Genomic DNA, 20,509 nt, shown 5'->3' with positions numbered 1-20,509 from the left:
CAATTTTATGCAGTTTGTAACAGTTGTACATCGATAAATTCATTTAAAAAATGACAAACAGATTTTATATAATTACAAAGACAGGAGTTTGTGCAGAGGGTGGTTTACGGCAGTCGAACCCTCCCATTGATCAAGCAAATGTTCTCTTTGTTTTTTAATACTTTTCCGGGGAAGCATCTCTTAAGCCCTCGTAAATTTTGCTAGCCACCGTTTAGCCCCCACCCTCTTTGAAAATGTATGCACAAGCAACTGGACACACCATATATAGTTGAAATACAGGTTCAATTGTCCTTTCCATGACCTGTTTTACATAATGATGTCCCAGCTGGCCTAATGATGTTATTTTCTGAAGTTTATCAAAGGATAACATTCAGTGTTTCTTCGACGTCGTCCAATCAGAATTGAGGAAATTGTATAAATGCGGAAATTTTATAATTATATTAAAGTTATCACAGGAATGTGAAGAGAACTGGTCATATTAGATTACATATGCTGAATACTTTGATTTTCATTAAAAAAAAAAAAAAAGTAATTGAAAAGCCAGAATGTATATCAAATTAAATACTTCATGGACCTAGAGCATAACAGTTAATCAGTATTGAAAACAAAACAAATGTGCAATGGCTGTACAATATCCATTAGGATGACCTTTTATGTTGACATATGCTGAGTGTATACTTTCAGTGCTTTACTAATAATTTGATGTATATTCTTTGTACATTATTTTGTTATTACTGAAGTTGTACCTTTTTGCGAAAATAGATGCTAAAGACTTGGAAAAAAAGCTGAGAGAAAGCATTATCCAAGGGCAGCCCAAGTCAAAGAGACCATGGAAGAAAATACTGATTGTTGTGGAAGGAATTCACAGGTAACCTTTTTCGTATATAGAGGATAATGAACGAGATAACAGTTATTATCAAATGTATGTCCTGAGTGAAATAATTTGTACTTGTCCAAGCTTTAGCAAGTGACAAATGAAAATTGTTTAACAAGGGACATAAATTTGATAATAATTGATACCAAGTTTGTTATTCTATTTATTATCTCTGCTATATTTTTTCTCTAAAACCTTTTTCAATATTAGTATCAATACATGTATATAGAAACGATGTTAACCACAGTTCGTACAGTTCTAATTTACATTGTAACTTTGTATTTTATTTACGTTCACGGATAATTTAACTGAAAAACAATCTGTCATGAATTGTATTAATGTAAGATTTTATTACAAATTTAAAAATAAAAACTGAGAGGCACAAATGCAAGCTCTTTGAACTACATGATGTCATTATGCATGTTTGCCAAATTATGATGAAGTCATATTTAGTATCGACAATGTCATTGGTTTGTAAGCAAATCTGATGGTGCATATAAAAAATCCCTTGCTACTAATGGAAAAATGCAGCAGGTTTCCTTTCTAAGACTAAGACCATGTTGAAATTATCAAATGTTTGACATCCAATAGCCGATGATTAATAAATCAATGTGCTCTAGTGGTGTCTTTAAACAAAACAGACTTTAACAGGATATACTGGCTTAGTGTCATCTAATAATGATAATTAACCAATGTTATTGGGGTAGCCATTTAATAACATTTCTTTCTTTGGTGAAACTGTGGAATCATGAGTGGAACAGGCTCTGACAAATTGTTTTGAATTTACATGTTTATCAAATTTGAGAAGTATTAAGCTGAGTATATTTACATATATATGCTTTGTTTTTGTTTTGTTATTTGAAATTGATTTTGATCTTTACAGCATGGAAGGTTCAATATTACCACTTCCGGAGATTATTAAACTGAAGAAAAAGTACAAAGCATACATTTACCTTGATGAGGCACACAGCATTGGTGCCTTGGGGCCCCACGGCAGAGGTGTGACCGATTACTTTGGAATCAATCCTAAAGAAATCGATGTCATGATGGGAACATTTACCAAGAGCTTTGCTTCAGCTGGAGGGTATATTGCAGGAACGAAGGTAATTTGTTTATACAGTGAAGCCACTAAAACTGAAATATTTTACAGTCCGTTTTTAATAATCGGTACGAAACATAACATCTCTAAACTGAATAAACCAAACTTTTTACATAGTCCTGTGGTTGTCCAGTGTAGAGGAATATCTACAAGAAACTTTTAAGATTTATTTGCTGTAGAGCATTACTGAAGAAGATGCGCCCTCAAGCTATACGTTAATAGCAGGGATTCTAGAATGTTTATAAAACCCACTAGCCATGGGATCAGTGATTTAAAAACATTTACTAGCCATGATAAAAAATTCACTAGCCCTACTTTACTTTAAGTCAATGCAATTTTACTAAATAACAGTAAAAATTGGATATTTCACCTAAACAGGAACATAGAGCTTAAAAACACTGACATTGTAGGGGGGTTGGGGTGGGGGCAAGATATTCATATTTACAAAATAGACTTAACTGCAACATTTGACAAAGTTTTTTCACTAGCTGTCGGGCATGGCAATAGTAGTTATTTACTAGCCTAACATTGAATATCACAAGCCATGGGAGTGGGGCTACCATAATCTAGAAGCCCTGTTAATAGAAATATTGGACCAGTCACTGTGATTATGTAGATCATTGTAGTAAGATTCATGCAATTCTATATTATTGCAAAAAGTGCTGTTTATCAAGTATGCAATGTTTCCTTGTCTAGATTGCATGTTTTGTATGTTTCAGAAACTGATAAACTACCTCCGAGTGTATTCTCACAGCTCTATGTATTCCTGTGTGATGTCACCTCCAGTAGCTTCACAGATTATCGCCTCTATGAGAATAATAATGGGGCTAGACGGTACCGATGAAGGTGAGTTGCATACAGTTACAGACCTCACTATTTAAGGGGAGCTATCACTCTCATCATTCCTCTGAGGCTAGGGGGATGAGACGTAGTCCAGAGGTAAAGCACTCGCTTGATGCACGGTCGGTTTGGGATCGATCCCCGTCAGTGTACCCATTGGGCTATTTCTCACTCCAGCCGGTGCACTACAACTGGTACATCAAAGGCCGTGGTATGTGATATTCTGTTTATGGGATGGTGCATATAAAAGATCCCTTGCTGCTAATCAAAAAGAGTAGCCCATGACATGGCGACAGAAGGTTTTCTCCCTCAATATCTGTGTGCTCCTTAACCGTAAATAAAATGTGTTGAGTGTGTCATTAAATAAAACATTTTCTTCCTTCCTCTGAAGCTAGTTCAAGAGTAATTTTTAACTGCCCTTTGCATGTGAATTTATCTGCTATTAATATGGAAATATCTTAAATAGCTCCCCATAATCAAAGACAGGGGAGCAATTAATCACTCCCCTCAAATGTTTTTACATTGAGGTCTGCATATATACTGAACAAAAAAAGAAACTTCCGATTTGTACATATAGTATTTGTTGTGTTAAAGAATTCATTGTGTAATGAAATTATATAGGTAGTATTAGCCTTGAGCTGTATTATCAGGATTCATGAATTTTATCGATTATTTTTGCACTGTTAATCGTTGACAACGTGAAATTCAATTTGCACATGCATGCATGGTTCGACATGTCCCGTGTAGTATTCGGTCAATTTGTTTTACTTGTCTTACTGACATTGTTGTCAAGTGAACGAAAACGCTTCAAAATTTGTAAAAAAAATTAAAGTTTTTTACATTGTAACATTTTTAGTATGCCAAGAATACCCAATAATTTACGCGAATGGGCGATTGGCATGCTTGATGCTGGCATGTCGACAGAAGACGTTGCAAGGCATGTTGGGAGTTCTAGTTGAGCGATACGCGTAAGATTTCAAATGACAGGAAGCACCAACGACTTGCCACGTCGTGGACGTCCGCGTGTTACAACGCGTGGTCAAGACTGCTATATCATGAACATGCATTTGTGCAATCGATTCCAAACTGCCACTGCTACTGCTGCTAACACACCTGGGCTTCATAATAACCGAATCGGTGGGCAAACTGTTCGTAATCGTCTGCGGCAGAACGGTTTACATGCACGACGTCCTTATGTTGGATACGTTTTAACGCAACGGCATCGTCTAAATCGTCTTAATTGGGCACGTGTATACACTCGTTGGATACATTGACGCTGGAATACCATTCTTTTTTCGGATGAATCCAGATTTTCTTTACAACGTGGTGATGGCAGGGTGCACGTCTACTGTAGGAGAAATGAACGCTATGCTGGCTGTTGTGTTCTTGAACGAGATCGTTTTGGGTGTGGGGGTTCTGTCATGGTCTGGGCAGCCATTGCTCATGGTTATAGTTCACCACTAGTCGTCATTGATGGCAATTTAAATGCTCAACGTTACCGCGATGACATTCTCGCTCATCACGTCATTCCTCTGTTCCATAACAACGCCAACATCTCGATTTTTCAGCATGATAATGCCACCTCTCATACCGCTAGAGACACTGTAAATTTTCTTAGGACAAATAACATTGATTTCATTGATGACTGGCCCACTAAAAGTCCTGATCTCAACCCCATCGAGCATGTCTGGGATAGTCTGGACAGACGATTGAGGCATCGTCCCAACCCACCCGCTAACGTCAACGAACTTCGTCAAGCACTCATTCAGGAATGGAACAATATTCCACAGGCAGAAATCAACACTTTAGTCAATTCTATGTGTCTGCGATGCACTGCAGTGGTCAATTCAAGAGGTGGTCATACCCGTTATTAAGTGGGTGTTGTTTGTTTTTTAACCCCTACCACACTTGGTCAAAATTTCTCCCAGTTTCTGTTAACCTATGGCCATGATTTTTGCACCAAACGATGCATCATGGAACACTCTTTAAACACATAATTATATAACAATTATTCCCCCGGTTTGTTTTCATCAAGTTATGTTCAAGCAAACTTAGCGGAAGTTTCTTATTTTGTTCAGTATATATGTGAGAAGATTCCTGTTAGGGTTTGACATATTACCATGAGTATTTCATAAACATGCTAAAAGTAGAGTTTATTAGTTTAGGTTTCCAGTTTATTAATTTAGGTTTTTAAAATTACAAGTAGCTAAGACATTAATCAAGGAAAATATTTCAAAATTCAAATTTTAAAATGTTTATCAAATATGAATTGAATTTGAATTTAACTAATAATTTATGTTGCCAAAATGCTAATTGGACAATTGGTGTCTGGATTTAGAAAAACATTTTAAAGGGACACACCCTAGTTATGGCTATTTGTTAACCATTACGGCGTTGATTTTCACTATAAACCCCATTTTTCACAAATAAAATTGCACATTACTTACATTTTATTATTTAGAATACACATTTCCATTCACCTGAAGTGCTTTTTGGTAATCCTGATGTTTGTAAAACCACGAAATGCATTTTTTCACAAGACGTTCTGTCGAGAAAAAACCGTTAAGCAAGCGAGGTCCAATCTATTTTTAGAGGGGATATTTCCATTTCAATGTCACAGACGTTGGTATATCACGTGACCGTTATCATTTTGGTTCGATTTGTTTTCTCGTGCACGGTTCGCGCAATCAACATCCAATTTTTTTTTATTTTATTTGTGAGATTTTTCTTCACAGTTCGTGAACATTTTCAGTAACAATAAAGTTCAGACAAGTAAGTGTCTCAATACAAAACGTTACAAACCCTTAAAACCAATAAGTCTTACAATATCTGGAGAGGGGATACAACCAGGACAAAACAGTTGGAACATGTCCAGGAGAGGTGAAACGAACGCACCCCAAGTCTGTGAAATTTGTCGTGACGTAGGCATTGTTGTGCTTCGAGCGACATCTACCGGTGACATCAGAATACTAACTTTCAAAATTATTTCAAGCAATTGGGACATGGCGATTCCCATGGTATTTATCGATATAAAACCTGCTTTTTCACTCCATTTGATAAAAACGTGATCTAAGTGTGTTACAGGTTTGTAGATTAACCAAATTATAATTTATTTTCGCTGGATGGAACTAGGGTGTGCGGCTTTAAACAATAATTTAATAATTTAAGATTATATCTAGAGGGTTACATGACTGGTGTTTTTAGGAAGTGCTCTCCATTGATAAATACCATACAAAACACGAACAAGTTGACCATACAAATATTTATGTTGAGCACTTCCTCATTGTGCTGTTATATATGTGGTAGCATACCACTTCAACAGTTATCAACTACTACTAAAATTAACAAGTAACTTGAAATGAGTGGGTTATTTAAATACCAGAAGTCAGCCTAATTTTAATCCTCAAAGAAAAATTTGTAAAGGCATTTCAGTATTTTATGTTATTTTGTTTCTAAATAAAGAACTATTTCCTAAAGTGCACTATAGTAAGCTGTTACAGTACATAACAATATGGCAAATAGTGGTGTGGTGCCGTAAAGATACTCTGTACTGTTTTACTTTTTGTTTGTAATATTTTCATATACTTACCATTTGTGACGCCCAATAGCCGATGTGTATTTTTGTGCTGGGGTGTCGTTCATTCATTCATTCTTGTTTTTAGGACAGCGCCGAATTAAGCAACTTCTGAATAATGCAAGATATTTTAGAAGAGGACTTCATAAGATTGGGGTCATTGTGTATGGAAACAGAGACTCTCCCGTAGTGCCACTGCTTATTTATAGCCCTGGTAAAATAATGTAAGTGTTAGCATCATTTAAGAAACCCCTGTAATTGCCCACAACAGTTGGCAATGCCGTGGAGTTTTTAATTCTCCATAGCACTTTTTTGCCTTGGTCTACATTCTTCTTCTTTTTTTTCAATGTCATGTTTGTTTTCTTAATTGCATGGGTTGTTTAAGTGTACATTTTCGAAATTGATGATTTTCAGTGACCCAAACTTGCCTTCGGTAGCCCAAACACAAAATATTCATATTTCAGTTTTGTTTTAAATAATTGAAAACATTTAATTATAAATGTTTTAAGGAGGCATATTTCATATAATTGATAATTAATATAGTCATACTGATTTGAAAAACCACTACTAGATAGCAAAGATACAAACATACATGCTATTGAAATGAGATGTTCCAAATGGTTACAAATCGGATCAGGAAGTCTTTGTTTTATCAAGACTACACCTAACTACATCTGGTCTACAAAATCAATGTTTATAAATTAATGATGGCAAATTACGGTAAGCCAATAAATTGAATTGAATGTGAAAATTGAATGTGCAGGTATGGTTTTGCACCTGTGTATTTTAAATATTTGTAGAAAGTTCAGCCGTGAAAGCCTAAAGAGAGGGTTAGCAACCGTTGTCGTCGGTTTTCCGGCAACACCTTTGATTGAAGGTCGAGCCAGATTCTGTGTATCTGCCGCCCACACAAAAGAAATGATGGATGAGGTTTGTACATACAGTTACATTGTTTTAACCTCCTACCTGCTTTGTGCTTGAAAAGAATAATCTGCGATACTGAGTATGTGTTAAATGTTTAAGCATTTAGATAGATAATTCTTTAATTTGTTTGCTGCTGTTTCCATATAAAACATATACTGTTAGCCATTATGAAGTACTAAGAGTGAGACATTTTTGTTTTGTGTATTTGTGCAATGTATAAAGGGACAGCAAGAGAATTTGTATAATGCATCTGTATCCATTACTAACCTGAAAATCAGGACAAATAACTAGCTCAATGTGTGTATTTAATGTAAATTATACCAATAAAAGCTGATCAGTCCAATATCGATACCTTTGGCACCGATGCCTGCTCCAAATATCACCTCAACTGATTTCGTGATTAGAAACGCAGAGGGCTAATGCAATGAGCAGAATTTATACGCAAATATATTCTTCCCAGTTCACAGTACTGTGTAAAATGTCAAAATGTCATAAATGTACTGTTTAATCCACTTTTGATTGGTATTTTTAAAACAGTTTTGTAACTTTCTTCCATGTCAGTTCAGAACAGAATTGTATCACAAAGAATTAAATATCTCAATAAACCAGATGCCCCTAAAACCCCCAGACATTTTAATTTGTTACTGTAGGTATCTGGTTTACAAGGGTTTCACTGATTATTGTGCATAGTTGTTAATGTTGGGGGTTTTTTTGGGGGGTGGGGGGTGTTTCCGTGGGAACTAGCTCAGTTGGTAGAGTGCTTACCTTTGGTTACAGGATCTAACTCTGTGGACCAATTATCTGATGTATTTTTTTTTCCGCATCACAAGAAATGCCCCACATCTGGTATATCCAAGGTTGTGGTAAGTGCCGTGCTGTCTTGGAAAGTGAATATAAAAGATCCCTTGCTTGTAATGGAAAAAATATAGCAGGTTTCTGCTAAGACATTATGTCAGAATTACCAAATCTTTGACATCCAATAGTCGATGAATAAATAAATGTTCTCTTGTGATTTTGTGATGTCGTTAAGCAAAACAAATTTTTACTTTTTTCCCTTTAGGCATTGAGAATGATAGATGAAGTAGCTGATGTGGTCCGTATACGATACTCCAGGCTGCCCGTCTCACATTTTTATACACATGACATTCCTATTTCGGTGAGTATCACTTCTATAACTTGTACTCAAGTGAATATTTGTTGTTTTTATTATTATTATTATGTTTTATTGTTCACCATTCCCTGTTAAAAAGGACTCTACCCCCTGTTCAGTGTGAAAACGGGGCAGGTGGTCAACAAGACCAGGAGCTCAAGATAAAAGCTAGAAAAAGTCCTCTGAAGATACACATATCGTACATGTATATGTGTAAAACTGTTGATTTTTTGCTTTTTTTTAACTCAAGTGAATATTAGGTGGTTTTCATATACTTACCATTTGTAACACCTATTAGCCGATGTGTATTTTTTGTGCTGGGGTGTCATTAAACCATTCATTCATTCATTCATTCTATTAAGGGTAACAGCAGCACTTTTACCACTTAAAAATATTGTAATTACTTTCTGTGAAGCCGTTATTTGTTGTAACTACAAACATAGATGATAAAAAATTTAAAAAATTTAGGGGGAAGCATAACAGTTTAGTTTTTTTGTTTCTATTACTTACGGTGACTTATGCTTTATGATCAGTGTGGTTTAGTTATTAAATGTATATGGTTCATTTAAAAACACAGATACTTTTTGTGTTAGAGATACCGTATATTGCCGTGTATTAGCCGACTCCTTGGATAAGCCGACCTCTTAGTTTGACCCTAAATATCTAGTACAAATTCATCGGCCTTGTGTATAAGCCGAAGTCATCTTTTGTCCAGTTGTATGTTGTATCTATTTCAATAATACTGTCAATAAATAGACTTGTGCTTTTCTTGTTCATTATATTTGTTTTCCCTTTAATTATTACAAACACGGTAATCACGATCGCAATCAATGCAATCAAAACATCTATCATGCAGTGAAAAATAATTTAGAACTGATAAAGCATAACAGAAAAATAAATAATTCAAGCTGTATCACTCCACACAAGTAATTAATTTATTTACTGGACAGCAAAAAGTAAAATCAATGAGGCATGTTTAATCCCCCACCACACACACAGAAACAAAAGATCATGTGGTCCGTGACTGCAGCTGTTCACTGTATATGGTATGGTCATGTGACAATAGTGGGAGCAATTATCGTCCTGAAATTCATGTTATGTTTTTTCAGTCGGTAATGTTAATAATGAGCTTAATTTATTTATGGATTACTTTACAGTTTAATGCACCCTTCCAACAAAACAATAATATTAGAAATATAATACTTGTTTGAAGAAAAAACACCGTTTTGTATCTTAAATTTGCTATATGAAAGACTGGTCCCAGCACAGGTCAAACAAAGATGGCGGACATGTGGAAAGAATACATTTTTACCACTGAAATGACAATGAAACAAGTAATTTTTTATTATTTTCATCAAACTTATAATGCATTCAAGAACAAAAAACTGCATAATATTGCATGATGGGGTGTTTTATTTATACTGTGCACAAATTATTGTTACATAATCTGTGAAAGGCTAAGGGTCTGATCAAAATTTATAAGTCACGGTCGGGAGTATTTTTGATCGAAATTTTATGCTCCAATTTGTTGCCTCCGTGTATAAGCCGACTCTCTTCTTTTGGAAAGTGTTTCTAGACTTCAAAAGTCGGCTAATACACGGCAATATACGGTACTTATAGATGCTAATTTATTACCCAGTTTAGCCTTTCCTGGGTCCACGAGGATTAATATTTGATTTATATCTGTATTAAAATTATTTTATTTTTCAGATATAGTCATCATGAACTCTAGAAAAAAACAACAACAACAACAACAACAAAAAAACATTGTTCTGCTTGGCTGAAACCTAAAACCATGAATGAGGTCTTCCTGTGCAGACAATAAGTTATTTTCTGTGATCATCAAAGGCCCATAAATATTCTGTGTTGCTTTGTACATTTATTTTGTTACAGATTAGGTGTGTAATTATGATTTTATTTATATGCACTAGAGGAGTGTTTTGCAATCACCTGCTGTTGGCATGCTTACTTTTAGTGTTGTTATTTGGAATCAAAATATTCCCTTATTAACAGTGGCAGATCAAGGGGGAGTCCAATGATCCCCCTTCCCCCTTTTGAATTGATGACCATAATATTAACATATTTGATGTGTACAGTTTCATTTATTTTTTTAATGTAATTAAAGTATCTGATGTAAAAAAAACAATACAAATTTTTTTTTTTTTTTTTTGAGGAGATGTGATCTGAAAATGTTGAAAGTTCATTTGAGAAACACCCAAAAATCATTTAGGCCTGATTTCTTATCAGTGGTTCAAATATTAGAGGCTTAAACCTTGAACTGTGTTTAGATAAACCTGGTTCACAATGAATTGTTGATCACATCAGAACGGGTTTTAAGAGTAGAACCATTCAGTTGAACTGCTTTTTGTTTGTTTGTGGAGACCAACACTGAATCAGTAACATGACCAAAATGTGAACCATGAATCATGGTTAAGTCATCAATGAGGAATCAGTCCGTACTGTAGGAAACAGACCTTACTAGGAATCCGACCATATTGTAGGAATCGGTCCATACTATAGGAATCGGTCTTCACTATAGGAATCGGATCTTACTGTAGGAATTGGTCCTTACTGTAGGAATCAGTCCTTACTGTAGGAATCAGACCTTAGTATAGGAATCGTACCTTATTATATGAATCGGATCTTACTATAGTAATTGGACCTTACTATAGGAATTGGACGTAATTACTATAGGAATCGGACCTTACTGTAGGAATCCGTCCTTACTGTAGGAATCAGACCGTAGTATAGGAATTGTATCTTACTATAGGAATCGGATCTTACTATAGTAATTGGACCTTACTATAGGAATTGGACGTAATTACTATAGGAATTGGACCATACTATAGCAATTGGACCATACTGTAGGAATCGGTCTTCACTATAGAAATCTGATCTTACTGTAGGAATCTGACTTTATTGTAGGAATCAGTCCTTATTATAGAAATCACACCTTACTATGGAAATTGATCCTTTCTATAGGAATAAAACCTTACTAAGGAATTGGACATTTCTATAGGAATCGGTCCTTACTATAGGAATTAGTACTTACAATAGGAATTGGACAAAATTACTATAGGAATCAGACTGGTATAGGAATCAGGCCTTACTGTAAGAATCAGACATAATTACCAGAGGAATCGGACGTTACTATAGAAATCTGTCCTCACTATAGGAATTGGACTTTACTAAAGGAATCCGACATTACTAGAGGAATCCGACATTACTATAGATATTGGACCATGTCAAAAAATCAGGCCTTACTGTAGATTTCTTCTCAACTTGATTTGAGACACTGACAGTGTGCTTTGAAATAGTCTTGGATGTGCTACTGAAGACCTAACTAGATCAGTGTAAAGATTGGCTGTGTGGTTAGGTCGGTTAGATCCCTTTCTACGTGGTCGTTCTTGATTGGCCGTGTGGTTAGATCAGTTAGATCCCTTTCTACAGGGTAGTTCTGGATTGGCTGTGTGGTTAGGTCAGTTAGATCCCTTTCTACAGGGTCGTTCTTGATTGACCGTGTGATTAGATCGGTTAGATCCCTTTCTACAGGGTCGTTCTTGATTGGCCATGTGGTTAGATCGGTTAGATCCCTTTCTACAGGGTCGTTCTTGATTGGCCGTGTGGTTAGATCAGTTGGATCCCTTTCTACAGGGTCCTTGATTGGCCGTGTGGTTAGATCAGTTGGATCCCTTTCTACAGGGTCGTTCTTGATTGGCCGTGTGGTTAGGTCGGTTAGATCCCTTTCTACAGGGTCGTTCTGGATTGGCTGTGTGGTTAGGTTGGTTAGATCCCTTTCTACAGGGTCGTTCTTGGTGTCCGTCCATCGAGTGTGCTTTTGTATCACTGTTTGTGACCACATGTATAGTTGCCATGAAACAGACCACGTGTCTAGTTGCCATGAAACAAACAACTCCTACTGTAGCTGTTAGAAATAAATAGTATATGGGCATTGGCAGATCTTTCTTACATTCTTCACAGTCACTTTCTCCTTTATTTTCAAAACTCTTTAGAAATACGTACACAGTTGAGCTATTTACTAACAAATGTGCACAGTTAAGCTATTTACAAACAGTTAAGCTATTTACTAACCTTTCCTTTCCTCCAACCGATTGATAAATTTTTGTTTTCTATGCAACTACTGTAGAATGTATTCTGAGTTTAAAACTTGACTCCTCTAATGATGCAGAGTACTGATATTTTTTTTCTGAGCAGTTTGTTGATTACCAAGTTTTCCGGTTCTGAGTTAGTGATTTTGTTTTTTTCTAGATTGTTTGGTATATCGTAGTACATGTAATGAAATATATTCAGATAATGAAGAGAAAAAATATTGGACTGATTTGTTGTGGAAATGGCAAATAACTGAGTAATATGTGATATGCGAGCAGATAAAAAAAAAAAAAACTATAGTTACACTTGTGCCTTTTTTTAGATGAAGATTTGTTGAATCACAGAAAACAAAAATATATTGGTGTGTACATTAGTGTTGATAATAACACTGTAATGACTGTACAAATTTTAAGTGTTACTAATTGTTTTTATTTGAAATTTGTTTTCTTATTTTGAACAGAAAACAAATATATTGTTTTCTTTTCTTCTTTTTTTTTGATCAGGTGTGTGTATGTGCGAATGTGTATGTGTTATGATGTGTTATAAAAATGTATGTTACTTATTTGTTTAATTTGTATATGTATTTTTGCTAGTGCTAGGCTTTTAGATTTGCACGAAGCTAGGAAGGCTTTTAGTTGATGCATGAAGTTATTCGACTTGAGCTTTAAATCCCGTGGAACACTTAGCATAGGTGATTTCATTTCCCTACATGTGACAGGATTGGTCATGGGCATTCAGTCAGCAACACCTACAGTTCAGCAGTAATCACTTCAGTGTTAAAAATACATTATAAAAATGAATACTTGAATATGCATTTTGTTTTTAAACAATTACTTTGCAGTTTATGTGTATTAACAGGGGTTTTTTTTGGTGGGGGGAAGGAGTTCAGTGATTTAAAAAAAGAAAAGAAAAAAAGGCATTTTTGTTGTCACAATTTTACGATTTTCAGTGTTTGTCATTTATTAATATGACGCTTAGCATGACTGCACAAATATCAGGGTTTTGCATCAAATATGTGATACATGTACAAGTCCAATTTCATTATATCCAGCTTCTTATCTGGAATAACCCATATCTCAGTGCGTTCTTCTTATTCTCACTCAGTATTGAGATAGGTGTGTGTGGGGTGGGGTTTTTTTTTCTCCATTTTCTTTTTTTTCCCCCAAGTACAAGTTAAATAAAGTTTGAGATAATTTTTCCTAATCATGATTTAAGCACTGAATGAAGACACTGGGATGAAGTTACAAAGCCTGTTTTTCATAAATGCATGTGTGTAAGCATTGTACTTGTATGTAGTGAAATGCGTATAAGGCATAAACAGGCTTTGTAAATTTGTCCCACCATTTGTATATCTGTTTCTGGTAATTGTTCCATATCTGACAAAGGCACTTAAATATTGTTTGTAATAAAGTAACTTAGACTACATGTGTTTGTTTAGGGCAGTATATATTCTGCTGACTAATCTACTTTGTGTTCGACTGAATACAGGTTTAAGACCTTTGTCAACACAATTTAACTTCGGTTAATGTAAAAAGCATTTTTAAGGTTGTACATACTTTTGTTTTGCTTTGTGTCATTCATATCATTAGTCATATACCAAATATGAAAATTATAAGTCCCAGAAAATCATAACAAGATATATTTTTGTGTTTTTTTGTTAGTTGATATTTCAGTCAGTTATCCTAAAATGGACATTAAAACTGCAGTTTTAGCTGAAAAGTAAACTTTGAAATATGAACTAAAAGCCGCTCTCTCTTTAATACAACAAAACTAGTATTTCAGGATCAAAACAGCAAATATTGCTGTAGTATTTGTATCCTATAGTTACCCTTTGTATTGGCAGAATATAATAAACTCAGTAAAGTAAATTAATATCCTGTCTGTATTCTAAACCTGGTTAAACTTATTTATCTTTGTCTAAAGTAAATTAATATCCTGTGTATTCTAAACCTGGTTAAACTCATTTATCTTTGTCTAAAGTAAATTAATATCCTGTGTATTCTAAACCTGGTAAAACTCATTTATCTTTGTCTAAAGTAAATTAATATCCTGTCTGTATTTTAAACCTGGTAAAACTCATTTATCTTTGTCTAAAGTAAATTAATATCCTGTCTGTAGTCTAAACCTGGTAAAACTCATTTATCTTTGTCTAAAGTAAATTAATATCCTGTCTGTAATCTAAACCTGGTTAAAATCATTTATCTTTGTCTAAAGTAAATTAATATCCTGTGTAATCTAAACCTGGTTAAAATCATTTATCTTTGTCTAAAGTAAATTAATATCCTGTCTGTATTCTAAACCTGGTAAAAATCATTTATTTTTGTCTCGACTTTAAATTGTTAGTTTTATCACACTATACAACTTTGTGACTTACAAATATACAACAACATGTTTGTCATGATTTCTTAAAGTTACAGATCCTACAACATATTTTTCACTGTTAGGGTCATTTTGATAATTAAAATTGGACATTGCTTAGATTTTATTGTTTAGAGTAACCACAGTTGTACATTCGAAGTGTTTCGGGTAATTCTGGCGTTTCATATTTTACAAAATGCATGTACAGTTATGGAGATGGGCTGTGCTACAGATTTGTAGATTATCCAAACTTTGGGTCCAATATGTATGGGTTGAAACTAGGGTCTGCAGCTTTAAATACAGTCTAAAAGAAATTAAACAAGAATCTCAAGGTCATAGATCTTTGACACATTAACAATAAAATCACCCTGAAAGAAAAGAGAAAAAAAGAAGACTTGGTGCATTATACATGCTGATGTTCGGGTGTCCTGTCTTAAGAAACAAATGACCTAGAAACTAAATGGCTTATTTTAATAGCATACTTCTCTGAGTTACTTAAATTGATAAAGTGAAATACTCTAATCAGAAAAATATGCTAAGAAAAATTAAGTACCTGCCTGTGAATAGCAGATAAACCCCCTCCCCAAAAGTATTCAGTTGCAGAACCTAAACAAACAAAAAAAAGCTTTCCTTTCTGAGACTGTCTTGAAATTCTTGACCTAGTTATGTTAGAGGTTGATATTTAAAAGAATAAAAAATGTGATGATTAAAATAAAATTATCCAATTTTGTCTAATCTTCAACTGTAATAGTGGAACATGAATTAGAGGTCTTACTTTTTCAATGGTGTCAACGTTTTGCATTTAGCTAAAGTGCTAGGCCAACCAAACTTAATACATGCCGTGGAAAATAGAACACCACTAGTCATTTGTGCATATATGTCAAGGTTGTGTGACAAATATGTCACAGGTGAGACTCATTGCACCACAGTACACTTGTTTATTATTATCAATGTGTATGCGTATTGCTATGATGATGTTACGTAACTATGTGACTGTGTAAATATTGTATGTATTTCTTCATAGTTCATGTTTGTAGAAAAAGATGAGTGAATATTTAATTTTTATTCAGTCGTCAATAGTTACTAAGGCTCAAATCCCACATGGCCATGGAGTCTTTTCTTCTTTTTTAAGCAATTAATCTTCGTATCTGCTAGGTTTTTTTTCCTCCCTCTTTGTTTTTCTTTATTATTCCTTTGTAACTGTATGTTCGACATAGCTCATGTATTGCATACTGATAGGGGCCCTGGTGAACTATTATACAAAGTTTATTGTACATAAATGATGCTTTACCTTTGGAGTGAACGGTCAGTCTAGTTTAAACTTCAATGATGTGATCTCAGGTATGGGCCATACAATTACATGTACATGTATGTTTAAACAATATTGGTTATATCATTGATTAATCAAAATGAACATTGAAGATTGTGGTGGATTATTTAAACATTACACTAAATTTTCATGTGCTGCATACTTTAATTTAAATGTGTGCTATCCTCACACCATAATAGTGAATATGCAAATCATTACCCAGACACGAGAACTGTACAACATACCGTATATGAAATGGGTTACAAAGTCAAATTTTGTACAGAACACAGATAAGTGATAACAACATTTATTCTGCTTTTTAAAAAGGTTTATTAATTATTTTTTTTATAATAATGGTGTCTTAATAAAAATGCAGTAACCTTTCAGAGTGTGGTATACAAATGTCATAATTTTCCATACATTTGTTTGTGTCAGAATGACACAGCTACATTAATTTTAGCTGACATGGATGAAAACCAATTGTAAATACAATGTTAATGACTTAAAACGTTAAACAATATAGCCGAATGAGCCTCAAGTACACCACGGTTTAAGCATAGCAGAGTGCACTGCTGCAGCTAGAAATATCAGTATTGTCTCACATAACAAAATTGAAAATGGTAGATTTATTTTCACATCTAAGAGCCATAAACCAATGGCTTTTGTATAGTTGTCTCCCATTTTCTACTATTATTATTACTTTTTTAAATTTGTTTTGATGTTATATCTTAAGTACTTTTTATTTGGCAGATGGGCCAGTTATACATATATATGGAACTTGAGAATATGGTAAAAGGGAACCAAAAGTAGACCATTGACCTACTTTGCACAGACTGCAAAATTTGTATCTAGGCTAATTTTCACCACTACAGGTTGAAAAATTCAGGTGGTTTTTTGGTGTGTTTTTTTTTGGGGGGGGGGGGGGGGTAGTACAGACCCGTATAGGTGGGGGTTTTTTTTATCATGTGTTAATATAAATTGGTGAGTTACTGCAGAATGGTAGGTAGGCAAAAATATTTTGCATAACTTCTTTTACTGGGAGATTTTGTTGATTCCCCGATGTTTATAAATAAATAAATAACATAAAAAAAAGAGTTACATGTGTGATTTCTTTTTTTCCATGTTTATCTTTGAATTCTATTACAGTGTTTCTTCTCTGGACAAGGGTCATCCATAAAATAAATACAGAAGAAAAAAAATATATGACCACAACCAACCAATCAAAATTAATCTTTTGTACATTTCTATTGTTTCTCCCAGCACTATGCATGATTGTGCATTGTCAATATGTGTGGTTTGTTATGACCTTTAAATTTCTGCCTTTTTAGACTTTTCACCTTTGACGCACATGTACATGTTGTAAGATTCTTTTGTCTTATGTACGTGCACTGTGTGATTTTTGTGGTCTCGTCCTTTGGGAAGTGTTAAAGTTGACAAGTCTGCCTATTAATGTCAGTAACGATTGCTTGTTTTGTTTGTGTCAACCAGCTGTGTTGTTTATCACCTAGGCTTGTTTTTAGGTTAGTTTGGTTTTTGATTGAAGGGGAATCACTGTGACCAACTTGTGGTGAGTTAATATTTTCTACCTACTAATTAATCTCAATTTTTGTCCATTATGGCTTGTGCGTTTTTTAATTGTTATTGTTTTAGATGCTTTTTTTTAATATATATAAATAAATGCAGTTATATATTTTAATAATCATACTGTTAATAAGTTGATATAGTAGATATTCTTTAAAAAAGCTTTTGTGAGAATTTAGTTTGTCTCATTGCCATGATTGTTTGTGAAGACTTAAGCTTCTAGTTTAATGGATGGCCAATGTATCTAATCCCATTTTTTATTAAATTAAATAATTAAATTTCTGTTACATTCATTACAATATAATGTCATCTCAATGGTCCAGATGTAGCAACGGGAGTTTGTTCATTTCTCGATGAACGCAAAAGTTATGTTGTCAGGGAACATCGTATCTGAAGACATCATTTTATATGGGCAAGTTGTCTTATTGAGAGTTATTGTTTATGGACCAAAAATAATTCAAAATAAAGTGTGAGCTTTAGTGTTGTTATTAACTGATGTGAGAACGGCCTTCGCCCATTCAGTTTGCGGATGGTATTTTTGTTCATGCCCTGATGAACGTAAAAGAAATAACAGACAATCCTTAATTGGTTACTGAAGAATATGTCTATGAAACATGTAGAATTTAAGGTGATTATAAAATCACTACCTGATGTATTTTGCAGATATATGGATAGTTTTTAAATTGATATGTTGCATCTTTTAGGATGGCATATCCTATTCAGTCACATTCAATTTAACGTGAGGCACAAAGACAATCTTGTGTTTGACCTCATTATGACAGGTGTAGATTATGTCATTGGTCTACTTTGTATACATTTAAACAAAATTGGTAACTCACCCAGACAAGTCAGTGATAACTATGCATGTAGTTTTGGTGGTGACCTATTTTCCTAGTAAGGTTTGACAGTTGGTATTACATGATCCTGAATTCATACATGAGATTAGCACGATTACTTTGTACAGGCAGCTTGGTGCCCATCACTTATTATTTATTAATATGATTATAATCAGTGTTTTTTGTACATTTGAAACATGCAGACAATTAATTTTGTTTTCATTTGTTTTATACTTGATTTATACATCTTTGCCAATAGTACACATCTGTTTATTTACAATATTTGACAGGTTTTTTTTTTTTTTTGGTTTTTTCTTTTTTTTTCTTTTTTTTTAAATTCAGTTGTGATAATGGCATAATTTGAATGTTGATTTATTGAAATGTTTTGCAGAAAAATGTTATATCATTAACTTTAGTTTGTCCCTACATCTACTGCACTTACAAAATAAAATAAACTCTTATTGACACTTACTTGATTGCTTTTTTAAAATGTGTTCATTGACCATCCAAAATGAAATTAATAACTTGTCACTTTCATATTTGCACAAATAGAGATTTTGGCATGGATTTTAAAAGTACCAGTGTATTATAAGAATAAATTGAGAAATAAATGATGTTTGCTAAACAATTTGATTTACTCGTTTATTGAAGTCATTGTTTGGGAGGTATAAGAATTATCTAAGCTACCTTTTGTTAACATAACTTAAACTTGTGAGGCGGCAGGATTTAGCTGTCAGTTCACCTCAGGTGTTTGCGTAACAGGATCAAACCACCTCAGTGAATCCATTCACCTAATTGTTTGTTTTTTCTCATTCCAACCAGTGCACCACAACTGGTCAAACACTGGTATGTGTTTTCCGGTCTGTGAAAAAGTGCACATAAAAGATCCCTTGCTACTAATGCAAAAATGTAGTGTGTTTCCTCTGATGACTACGTGTCAGAATTACTAAATGTTTGACGATTAATTAATGTGCTCTAATGGTGTCATTAAATAAAAAAAACTTTTGAAATGCATGTCTGAAGTTGTTCTGACTTAGAACATGATCTAGGGTTACATAAGCCAGAGATATGAAATTAGCCCAATGTGTTTTCTGGTGGGTTGGGGGGAGATTGATCTCATCACACACATTTGAGATGGCACTATAACCAAAGGCCAGTTCCATTCACTGAAATAAGAAAAAAAAAAAGCTGCAAGCAGTAATGAGACATTTTTTTTATTTTACACCCATATTTGATGGTTCATGTTATGGTATGAAGGAAGGAATATTTTATTTAAAAACACAACACATTTTAATTAGTTATATGGTGTTGGACATTTGGTTAAAGACCACAATGATGAGAGGAAATCCACTGTCACCACTTCATGGGCAACTCTTTCCAATTAACAGCAAGGGATATTTCACATGCAGCATCTCACATACAGAATAGTACATACCGTGGTCTTTGTAATACCAGTTGGGACTGGAATAAGAAATGGGTCCACAGATGGGGATTGATCCTAGATCGACCGTGCATCAGGCAAGTGCTTTACCACTGGGCTACCTCAAACCCCTATTTTAGTAGGATTTCCATGCTTTTGTACTCAACTTTTCCAGGGCATATCTTCCTTATCAATTCATATAGCAAAAGGTAATACTAAACCATTAGATTACAGTAATATCAATATATGTACAATATTGTGTGAAGTTACCTTGAATCAGACAGGTGTCGAGTTTTAATATCCTTCACAAACTGCATTGTGGTGGATGATAAAAATAACAGTGTGTTTAATAAATTGAGGTTTGTGGTCTAGTTTTACTTTTTAAGTCAAATATATTACTCTCAAATTTCAAATAAGTGGTTTTGATAGTATAA

General features: G+C 34.1%; 1 protein-coding gene across 1 annotated transcript in view; it reads left to right on the top strand.

Annotated features, from left to right (window-relative positions):
• Positions 1-19,280, top strand: part of LOC121371335 (serine palmitoyltransferase 2-like) — a 40,891-nt gene extending 21,611 nt beyond the window's left edge. Inside the window, exons 8-14 of the mRNA XM_041497148.1 lie at positions 763-868; positions 1,758-1,977; positions 2,693-2,819; positions 6,476-6,611; positions 7,188-7,317; positions 8,372-8,467; positions 10,172-19,280. Of these exons, the coding sequence (XP_041353082.1) occupies positions 763-868; positions 1,758-1,977; positions 2,693-2,819; positions 6,476-6,611; positions 7,188-7,317; positions 8,372-8,467; positions 10,172-10,177 (821 nt within the window). The 3' untranslated portion in view covers positions 10,178-19,280. The remainder of the gene's footprint in view (positions 1-762; positions 869-1,757; positions 1,978-2,692; positions 2,820-6,475; positions 6,612-7,187; positions 7,318-8,371; positions 8,468-10,171) is intronic.
• Positions 19,281-20,509: the final 1,229 nt, after the last annotated feature.

The sequence above is a fragment of the Gigantopelta aegis genome, chromosome 4 (assembly GCF_016097555.1).
Source record: "Gigantopelta aegis isolate Gae_Host chromosome 4, Gae_host_genome, whole genome shotgun sequence".
Classification (NCBI taxonomy): domain Eukaryota; kingdom Metazoa; phylum Mollusca; class Gastropoda; order Neomphalida; family Peltospiridae; genus Gigantopelta; species Gigantopelta aegis.
This window is presented reverse-complemented; position numbering and strand designations above follow the sequence as displayed.